At 38.2% G+C, this 11,338-nt stretch overlaps 1 protein-coding gene across 2 annotated transcripts; it reads left to right on the forward strand.

Moving 5' to 3' along the window:
• The first annotated feature begins 6,604 nt into the window (after positions 1 to 6,604).
• On the forward strand, positions 6,605 to 9,978 carry eloca (elongin C paralog a). Of its 2 annotated transcripts, none has more exons than XM_046066319.1 (4): positions 6,605 to 6,726; positions 7,258 to 7,284; positions 7,505 to 7,648; positions 9,525 to 9,978. In XM_046066319.1, the coding sequence occupies exons 2-4, from the start codon at positions 7,281 to 7,283 to the stop codon at positions 9,713 to 9,715; spliced, it is 339 nt and encodes a 112-aa protein (XP_045922275.1). In that variant the 5' UTR covers positions 6,605 to 6,726; positions 7,258 to 7,280; the 3' UTR covers positions 9,716 to 9,978. The 2 variants fall into 2 exon arrangements, with proteins under 2 accessions (XP_045922275.1, XP_045922284.1); XM_046066328.1 differs by lacking the exon at positions 6,605 to 6,726 and adding an exon at positions 6,870 to 7,141.
• The last annotated feature ends 1,360 nt before the right edge of the window (positions 9,979 to 11,338 follow it).

An 11,338-nucleotide genomic window follows, 5' to 3' on the forward strand; every position in this document is an offset into this window, starting at 1 on the left:
CCTTCTCATAATGAGATCCGGGGGGAAAATAGTAGGCAAGAAATCAAAGTATCTTCGTCGGGGTCACTCACATTAGCAGTGCAAGCAACAAGCAGTTGCCCCAGTTTGTCTGGGGTCAGTTTGTACTGTTTCCACTGTTGATCAGCCTTGGATTAGTGTAGAGTTACACCAGCAGCGGCACCTGCCTGGAATCAGCAACCATGTCATGCACTTGCTGTGCCCTCTGCCCTGACACCAACAGACACTGACCAAACCTGCAGAGAGTTTCCTCATCTCATAGTGTTTCATATTGTAAATTGTGGAGGTGATTGGGCTAGCAGTACATTTCTTAACTCACTCATATTGCTATTTGATTATCATGACTGCTCCCACATTATAGGGTATCATTATATGTGTAATCCTGGCACTTAAATCCCTTATGTGAAGCAGAACTTGTCAGTAATATTATAGAATATCTCTGTTACTATTCTGATAAAGCACAAAATGCTAGATAAGATGTTGCTCAAACAGTCCTGGACAAATATAAACCAAAACCTTATAAGCGTATCCTACCTTCATCGAGTCCATGTAACAGATTTCAGTGACAGCTAAGATCACCACCAGGGTGGAGAATCTACAGTAATCTTGTTTATATTCAGCAAAGGTGGATGTACCATCTACTGTACTGGGGACAGACTCCATATGAATTCGCCGCAGCAGGACTGTGGTCGACAACCGAACAGCATGACACATGCCAGCCTGATCCTGGCATGCATTTGACATGTATTTGATTTTGGTCGAACTGCACCACGGCCTGTTAGAAGCTTCCCACTTGCCATCTGATGACCTTACCAGCCACTTCACATTGTTTCTCAAGTTTTCACAGCAACAAAAGGTGATTTTTGGCAGAAGAAAAAAAGTCAAATTTGGAGGTGTGTGTGTGTGTGCGTGCGTGCGTGCGTGCGTGCGTGCGTGCGTGCGTGTGTGTGTGTGTGTGTGTGTGTGTGTGTGTAAATTCGCATTTTAATATTTGTACTTTTTAGGGATGCACTGAAATGAAAATTCTTGGAAGCTTCTCCGAAGCCGAAAGGGAATATAATGGAAATATTTGCAAAATACCGAACACCGAACAAGTACATTCACATTTCTGCCATTTTTTTTTTTTTTTTACCATTGCATAAATTAAATAGTCAAAATGGGCTTTTTACTCAGTGTTTCCCACAGGATTTGGAGGGACTGCGGTGGGTGGGTCCAAGGCCCAAGAGGGTCTGGTAAAATAATGTGTCCATTTACTTTTAATGTACACACGAAATATGTTTTATACTTTGTGTGAATACAATCCAATTAATCTTATTTCCATCCTGTATAGACACCTTATTTTGAAAACAGGACGTTGTCCCATATCCTCACGCTAAATTCATCATGTCTGACCCAATATGATAAATGTTGTATGTGGTTCTCGTATCGCGTAACATGAAGACTTAACTTCTCTTCAGTTAGGACTCTCATACTGCAACACTTGTCTTTGTAAAGAGAGAAAATTACAGGATAAAGTAGCTAACCTGCCTGTCAGTTTGCACTGGTCCGTTTCAGTTACCATAAAGGCTTTAATACGTGTGCACTCCACATTTAGGTGCGGCTAGCTTAACCTCAGAAACGAGTGACAGAAACACTCAAAGCGGGTCAGACCGTTAGTTGCCTTTTCTAAGAAGTCAGTCACAGATGGAGTGGATGTGCTATTAGACAATTCAGAAGAACAGTGACCTGCAAACGGCGATTTTTGCGTAAAATGCTTCCACACTGCCGACATGTCATGTCAACGTAATTGTAAAATTTAATTGAAGATTTGAGTTATTAGGCCGAACACCGAAAGTGCTATTTTTGCTATTTTTGCCTGATTAATTTCGGTGGCTGAACATTCGGTGCATCCCTATTTATTTAATTTAAATATCAGTTAATGAAATGCTTATGTTAGACTCTTTATTTATAGATTATTCATTAATTAAGATATTTTATTTTCGTTTTTATTGTGGAATTAAATATCAATCAATCCATTGCTTAATAACCATTTCCATCACACTTTGTGGTCCTCCATAATGCGTGACCAGTTTGGCAAAAATAACTGGACAGATATTGCAACCACTGAATTTGTTACATATGAATTTATAAATATTGATAATAAAACATTTAAGAGATGATAATCTATTAAATTGTGACAATCTAGGGCCAGAAATATTCAGATTTGTTTTCAGCCACTCTAGATCAACAGCAAAAAATAGATTTGTTGATTAAACTTTATTTTAACCCCCTATTTAGCATTTTAAAGCAGCATTCAAAATAAATAAATGGTTTATAAAACACAATAATGTAATAGTAAGCACATATAAGGATATTTTAAGGCTTTACCATTGCATTTGTCAACAACTTTAACTCCTCCTTTATAACTCCTCCTATGAAGCATCCATAACTGTAACACTGAACAGTTAATGAATGCTTTACAACATCATATCACGCAGTTGTAATCCTATATAATGAAATGTCTTCGTAGTCTTCACTTCACACTTAACAAATGTTTTTCAACAAATTATAACATTTGTTCATTATATATGATTACACCTATGTTGCACTGTGTTATTAGGCATTCATTAACTGTTTAACACCAGTTCACAAATACATCAATAAACATTTCAAATGATATCTTTACTTACTGTGGATTATAAACCCGTTAGTGTTCATTTGTTGCTTATAAATACAATGACAGTGGGCTATTATTGTTACAGATTTGGTAAATTGTGTAAATGTACTTCTGATGGGTTGATTAAGAATAAATCAACTATGGTTTAAAGAATTATATTTGACTTCCCTCTCTGAGACTGAGCCTCCTCCTTCCAACTAAAATGCAACTTGACTGTGCTTCTAAAATTGGATTAAGGCTTGTAAGCAGTGAGGGGATATCAGTGCCCAGCGTTTTTAAAAACTGTTGCTAAGACATCAGTATTAAGCAGATCCCCTTTCCATGCCTTGCATAGCTAGCTTAGCTTAGCATCACTTCATCTGTTATATTTACACAAACAAACCTCGGTTATACAACCATAAAGCCATCACTCTGTCATCTAAAGTAAACTATTATTGTTGTCTTGCCATTTAAACAGGCAGCACTTTCTATTCTTGTCATATGCCAATGTTCCCACATGGTGGACAAAAACAATAAACCCAATCCCTTATATGGCATTTAAAACTTTTCATGCCCTGCTTATCTAATGACATGCGAGTGGAGGTTTTATCATATGGGTCTGTTGGGTGAGTCATTATAGTTCAAACAGGCAAGGCCTCAACATAGTGCATTAGCCTCAAGCTATTGAAAATAAATGGTGTCACATCCTCTTATCTGTCTGTTATGCCATTTGAAGCTTTCATCATGTGGGGAGTAGGGCCAATAAACTCATACTGTTTTGTAGAAAACAAACATGTATGACATGAACATCTTTCGAAGGACTTTTCACATCATTTTTATGATTTGGGCAGATGTTGTTTCTCCTTCTCTGCTTGTGAAGGTTATGTTATGCTAGGTCGCAAAAGTTTGTGGCGTTGAATCATGACTGTATTGCAGGGTGCACTGTTAACAACGGTTATAATAACGTTGCCTCAGTGACAGAGTGCTTTGTGTTACTACTTTCTCTGCTGTAGTTGTAATTTTTGCTAAAATACATACATACCTATTTTCTCTATGACACTGTGTCTGTTTTGTAAGCAGATCTGCTACCTGTGCAACTATTTCTCCAAGAAACACATGATTAAGAGACTCCACCACTGAGTATCACATTACTGAATAGCAGTCAAGAGTGGCACACTTGACCACTACATTGCCACTGTCATCGTGTGAGCGCATTTGTAATGCCAATATTCAAACATCAGCTTGTAATAAGATGCCTGAAGAATCTCGTGAGTTAAAAATTCGCCAGACGTTATGTCCATCCAAGGTTCGCACATGACAGATGTGTGCCACTTGAGTCAGTGTTCAAACTATCACCAAATGATGGCTGTGGCGTTATGGTTGTGGTAGCAGCAGAGCTGAAATCACACAATATCTAATATATCTTTCTTACACATTATGACAATGTATACCTATCACAGATTTTCTTGTTGATGAGGCTCCATGAACCAAATACAATTTTTTTTAAGAAAGGTCTTTACCAAAATAGGTGTAGTTTTGTGTTGGTATACTTTAACAGTATTGAAATACATGCACATTATTAATTACATTACATATAATTATTTCACCTTTCATCCAATCAGACATAATTGTTTGTGATATGCCACGGGGTTCATGTTGCTCCTCTCCAGGGAAGATTCGTGAGGTTAGGACCAACATGAGACTTGCAGGGCGCAGTGACTCGCTGCAGGCAAAAGGGACAGTACCCTCAAATGCATTGTGACAAGCCTTTCCCTCTTTTCAGAAAAGAAATGCCCAAAGACACTCCTCCCCCATATTTCCCTATCATGACTAAACTTCTGACCTGGTTTCATTCAGGGCCTCTACAAGCTATTGTACTGTTCATAAATGATCCTGTGTGTGTTGACATTTGAACGACTCTGCGGTATTGAAAGTGGTTGTGTATGTGTATGGGGTGGGGTGGGGTTGTTTGAACCACATTTGAACCAAGTGAACATCATTGTATCTGCACCTTTGCTAACCTATAACTTAAAAGAATGTAAACTATGCAGAATGTGGCACAATTGACTGTCTAAGATGTCAGACAAAAACCAACATTTAATTAGACTAACAAGCATAAAGATGGACATGTGCCTTTTCTAGCAAGTTAACTGCATCCCACCATGTGCAGAATGGCCTGCGTGTGTGCAAGTATGTAGTTGATGTGTCAAAGGGATGGAAGATATCACTGGCATGACAAGAGAGTTTGCATGTATTGTGTGTATATATATATATATGTGTGTGTGTGTGTATGTGTGTGTAGGAAGCCCTGTTGTAAGGGCCCACAGCAGCCTCCCCAAAATAGAGCTGAGAACAGCTGCAGCGGGGAGGGTCGTATCAGAAAGACATCAAAGTGGCTGCCGCTCACCCACCCGCTTTGATCATAAGCGCTAATGGTGTAATGGGGGACTGGAAGGTCAGTGATTGTTTTTGGTTATGTGTGTGAGAGTGTGTGTAAGTCTGTTTTTTTTTTTACAAGACAGGCCGTCAACAGGCAGGAGGCTACTAGAACTTTCTGGAACCCTAACTCACAGCATAGCCAAGCCTGGCATTACTGTAAGGCAAATACCAGGTCAGGTGTCATCTCTGCAGAAGACACCATTGGCGTCTGTTGTGGCAATGAGCACAGCCAATTAAATAAGGCTGGCCAGAGCTGTCGCATTTGGTTTTCTTTGACCCACCTGTGAGTCAGTTGTGGATCCCCAACATCTGTGTATAAATGAGAAACAGTGTAAGGGAGAGGGAAAATATTAAAACACCTTACCGTCTTCTACGAGCTGCACCTCACCTCAGAGTCAAACGGCACGATTTACAGGCAGTACTCTTAGTGTCACAGCTCAGATAACTCTGTGTCCATTTGGAAGCCTCCGATTTCAACAGTCATCGCTTTTCCTGCATGAAAGGACTCCAGGCAGGATCAGGGCAAAGTCACATTCTGAACCTGACCGTGACTGCAGCATGTGCCATGTTCTCAACTGTCACTGAGCTATGATGGACACCCCCTTTACGTGTTAGATTAGACTGTAATGTATGAGCTGTAATGTTTGGTTGTTAATAACAAAGTTAATGATCTAGTTTAGAACATGTTGGTCTTTTACTACTATTCAGATGTGAATACTTATAATTGTCCTACATTACTTTTGTAATTAAAATAATATGCTGAAGTGATTAATTTCCATTAGCTGGAAATGTATGATAGTACAGAGTGCATGCCCTCTCTCTCTCTCGCTTTCTCTTATTCTTGAATCCAGATTTATGGGCCTGCAAAATGTCTCTGTCATGTCCAGTCAGCACCTGCCCTCGCGCATCACAGCCAGCCCAGACAGTCAGGGAGGATAACCTGAAACACAGGCGCCCCCTACAGGCTTCCCTGGACATGTCTTCATGGATGGCCAGTAAACCCGTTTAAATTTGACAAGTTATCTCAACTCTATGAAAATAAACAATGAATAATTGCTTTGTATAGTGACACCGACTTTTAATGAACAGCAGAGGTGTAAATGTTCATTATTCAGAAATAGCCTCTGCTTTGGACAGTATATTTTCACTTCAATCTTTTGTTTGTAATTGTTTATGTACCCTGATTTTATGCATTGTAATTTTCGTGTTTTTGTTAATTCTCATTGATTTATTGCTTTGCTGTTGTTTCATCATGTCTTTTAAGGTAACCTAGAGTGTTTTGAAAGGCGCCTATAAATAAAATGTATTCTTCTTCTTATTATTATTATTATTAATACTTGCGCATGTTGTGATTTTCAAAATATATAGTTTTATAAAAATAAAAACAAACATTTTGTCTTCTTAGTAAACTCAACAGGGACGTTGGCCATTTGATTTTGTTTATACTGGAATTTTGAAACGTTTGCGATGAGCAGGATTTTATAGTAAAGGGGACCGTTTCTCTTCACAAATAAAATTCTACGGAAGACATTTATCGCGGACGAGTGTTCCTTCAAATTGGTTCCGGGTATCAACAGCCTGGTGGCTAACATTAGCTGAAACGAAATCTCCACTTCACATTCTGCGACAGGGTGGTAAGAAAAAGTGTTGTGATTCGATTACATGCTGTTGTAATTTGGCGCGTCTCCGTCTGTTTGTCCGATACGAATTTACAACGCTAAACAACCGATAAAATTAATTAATAACGTTATCATTCGTTTGAGAAGGCGTTAGCTTGCTAGCTAACGCTGACGGCTAACTTACGAACTCTCTTAAAAACATTTTGGATAGAGAAAGACGTGGCCACTAATCCAATTTCAAAATGGATTAGATCACAGACGTTACAGTTAGTTGTAGTTATTCAGATTTAACAATAGCCACGTTACAATGGAGTATATTACTTTGTAACGTTAGCTAACGTTATTTGTTTGAACTGGCTTAACTTAAGGTTACACGGTGATTTACAAAAAACAAGGCCTAGAGTTAACGTTAGCTAACGGAAACCTTAACGTAAGAGTTAACACAACCGCATTACAGCCAGTGTCCAGCCAAGGCGATTTATTGTAACGTTATGTACGAGGGACTTGGTGTCCTAATATGTTGTGTTTTTTATCTTTTCTACCAAGGTTAACAGAAATATCGGAACAGGATGGGTGAGTACCTTCTCAGAATCCATAATGTTTGCCAATTCATCTAATAAAATCATTCGGGGTGTGTGCCGACTCGGAGGTCTCATTTGTTAACGCTACTCTTCGTCAGCACACTGGCTATTCTTCAAATCACTACCTTCTTATTACAGGTGGCCGTGTGTGTGTGGTACTTAAGCCTTTGTCTCGCACCTGTTTGAGATTGTTTATTGGTGTTGCTTCACAGATGGTGAAGAGAGAACCTACGGTGGCTGTGAAGGGCCAGATGCCATGTATGTGAAGTTGATCTCTTCAGATGGCCATGAATTTATTGTGAAAAGAGAACACGCCTTGACATCTGGGACTATCAAAGCTATGTTGAGCGGGCCAGGTGAGTATTCACGCACATTATTCAAGTATAGCAAACGGCTATATCCTGTCCTAACGTGACGGATTAGCACACACTATGGACTAACTAAAGGTTCTCTAACGTTACTTTTACCCTAACTGACATAGATTTAGTCCTGGTAAGCTAGTAAAAATCCACTATGCCCAACAAATAAACTCATCAGCACACCCAATGTCACTCTGATGAGGTTTGAATTGAAATCATTTATAATGTGACCCAGCTTTTGGGAGCAGTGGGGATTATCTTGTGGTGGTTTTTTATCCAGACAGCTGGATTTGTGTCACATATCATTATTATTATTTTTTTTTCTTTAAACCTGTTTCAATGGTTTTATGGAATAACTTGCATAGAATATGCACAACAAGACACCCTACACTAACAGTAAGGTTAATATACCTGCTTCCCATGAAGGCAAGTCTATTTGTATAGCACATTTCAGCAACAAGGCAATTCAAAGTGCTAGACATAAAACATTAATAAATATGAAAAAAAAAAATACATTTATACAAATTTTAAAAAGAGACTAATGGAAAATAAAAACAGGTTTATGTACACAGTAAACATTTGTTCACCCATAATTCTAATGGGTTATGAATAATCGGGCTTCGGGCTTTCCCATCTCTCACACCAGTCAAACCTGATCCTCTTTAGTGTGATATTTGTATTGTACAATTTACCAGCGTGGTGTAAAATGTGATTGAAATTTGGAAGAAATAGCTTCTGCTCTTCTAAGAGCCTAATGAGAGACGGGACAAAAAACTACAGATTGGAAAGGAGTCGAAGTCAGAACATTATGTTGGTCATTAGTGCTGCTTAGATTTGACTAAACTGTGGATACCAACACTGTTACTACAGCTGTGAAGTAACTGTTGAGCAACATGTTGGCTAGTTTCAGTCTGGACTGTCTTAAGACTCTGCAAACTTTATGTCATGTGAAGTGTTTACTGGTCATTTTAAAACTAGCTAAAATATACTAGAGTCTTAAATGTTTAAAAATTTGCTTTAATAAAAAACCTTATTAATAATTTGTCAGCCTTAGTTGTTATATGGCTGTATAGGAAATAGTAATGCTTTGTGTCATGGAAATTATATTCCTGGTGAGGGGTTGAGCAAAGAATTGAGTTACAACCATCCATTGTCTTTGAAGAATTTATTTAACGAAAGAGAATAAAAAGAAGTACTAAAACACATATACAGCGTGTCCAGAGACCTGCCGCCTAAGGTGGCATCGGGCGTCTGGCCCCATGCAAAGGGATGCATCATCATTTACACAGTCTAGGTTTCTATGTTTTGGGGAACAGAGATCCTCTCTCGGCCTTGAACGAACATTCCAGGAGAGGAGAGGAAAACACCAAAACAATCTCACAGCTCTGACATAAACCCTAGTAAATGTGGACAGACTAACATAAGGAGTGTAGGAGAGGCAAGGTTAAGGATAAAAACACAATACATATATATCTATAAGCCATAATGAGAGGAGGAGGAGGAGGAGTAGGAGTAGTAGTAGTAATAATAATATTATAAGATTAAATGTAAGAGGACACAATTTTCTGCCATAACACTTTGCACGACTGTGGTATTTAGTCAAGTTAATTCTGCCTGTCCAGCTGGTGGCACTATGCTCCCTCCATCCAACAGTTTTGTTGCCTCATATTAAAGGTTAGATGTTTTTCTTACCCCTCATTGATGCCTGACTGTGTTTGTGCCTTTTTTTTGTTAGCAGGTAGCATCTGTCAGAGTAATATTTTGATGGCTACTTCTGGGATAGCATATTCAAAGCTGTATTTCTTAAATTGCATGAATTCAATGTTGTATGTCTGTTCATTATTTGACCTCTGCTGTAACTCTCCATCTGCAGGTCAGTTTGCTGAGAATGAAACCAATGAAGTGAACTTCAGGGAGATTCCGTCTCACGTCCTGTCCAAGGTCTGCATGTACTTCACCTACAAGGTCCGTTACACCAACAGCTCCACAGAAATCCCTGAATTCCCCATCGCTCCGGAGATCGCACTGGAACTTCTCATGGCTGCGAACTTTTTGGATTGCTAAAGTTAGAGATAATGTAGCAAATTAAAACATTTTTAGATTTTTGTTTTGAATATTTAAAATGTTTTTTTCATTTACATCATATGAAACATTTTTTTTTTCTGTCATACTTTTATTAGTATTAAAGGATTTCATTTTAATGTAATAAATGGATAGGGCAGAATGCATCACTTGCCCCAGAATGTGACAAATATGTTGTCCCCCCCATAAATCTTTCCTCACCTCTCCACCTTAATAAAGACGTGTTTGGTGAGCACTTGTCAGTTGCTACCTTGTTCTATATGACTTTAAATAACAGAAAAATCTGCATCCCCTGTTGTGTATTTTGGTGTAGCTCAAGTAAAACATTACAAAATGGATGAAAGATGACAAAAACAGTAAGCGGAGAAATTGCTAAATGATAACAATTGCACTTTTTAAAAAAATATAATACAAAAATAATGTATTTCATTATACCCTGTATCCTTTGTAATAGGAGTACATTGGTTGCTTTTCATTGTGAGAGGTAACCACGCTTGACATTGTGTTAGGAGTATATGTTAAATACTTTTAAGTCTAACTAGTGCGGGTTCTGCCAAACAGAACGTTGGATGAAAATAAATTTTGGGAAAACGATGACCGTCTAATTTAACATGACCTTTTATGGTCACGCGCAGAACCTGGAATGAAAACATGGATTCTTCTGTGCCTGTGCTACTCTAGTAAACCACTGTTATATCAACCAGCACAAGATGTTTTGTGATTTTCCACGATGGTGAAGTGTTAAGTCAATAGTGTAGGTACATTGTGACCACATCAACAGTTAAGTATTTAGTGTCAAAAGGGGTGCACATGTTACAGAAAAAAGCTATGGACACATGAAAAGATATTTCAGGTACCCTTTTCTGATTTACCCCAGAGAAAGTGAAAAATGGTACAAGCTGATTGACATGATATTCTAACTCTGAATAAATGTTGCTTTGAACATGCATATATATCCTTATGCATCAGTGAATGTTAAATGTGGTTACTGCATGATACACTGTACTGCTAAATATACAGTGAATATAGTGATATAATGAACATGGCGATCTGGCTTATTAAGTTGATCCCCATGTCAACCATATCAGGTGGGAGCTCATATCACATCTCTGTTATCATGGGCTAAAGAGTGAAGATATTTATTTTTTGCAGGTAACCTCAAGAGTCTTAGTCAGATTACACTCCAGTTGAATGAAATGTTCTAAACTTTGCTGACAGATAAATTACTTCCTATGCTTTAGACAATCCAGCTTTTATGTACAAAGAGGAATGAACAGCTATGAGGTTTTAAAGTAGTTACGCATTTATATGTCTAGGAGATTACATCTGATTTATTTTAAAAATAAAAAGGAGCTTAGATGCTAGGTAAATCAGATATCACCCAAGTGTATTAGAAGGCCATGTGATAAAAGGCAAAATCAATTAACAATGTAATTAAAGATGAATATGAGTGTGTTGTTAACAATTTTCTGACTGTGATAACATTTTAATAACTTAAAGACAAACATGAAAAAAAGATCAATATTTGGGACAACTCCGTATCAGGGATGTCAGGGAGGTCATAGCTCATTGGGCAGGTCATTGACCCTCCCCGGGGTCTCGTGC

Source organism: Micropterus dolomieu, linkage group LG01, assembly GCF_021292245.1.
Source record: "Micropterus dolomieu isolate WLL.071019.BEF.003 ecotype Adirondacks linkage group LG01, ASM2129224v1, whole genome shotgun sequence".
In the NCBI taxonomy this organism is placed as follows: Eukaryota; Metazoa; Chordata; class Actinopteri; order Centrarchiformes; family Centrarchidae; genus Micropterus; species Micropterus dolomieu.

Coding starts and splice junctions, on each gene's coding strand:
- eloca (XM_046066319.1), top strand. Junction 7,649..9,524: donor AGCTATGTTGAGCGGGCCAG/GTGAGTATTCAC, acceptor CTCCATCTGCAG/GTCAGTTTGCTGAGAATGAA.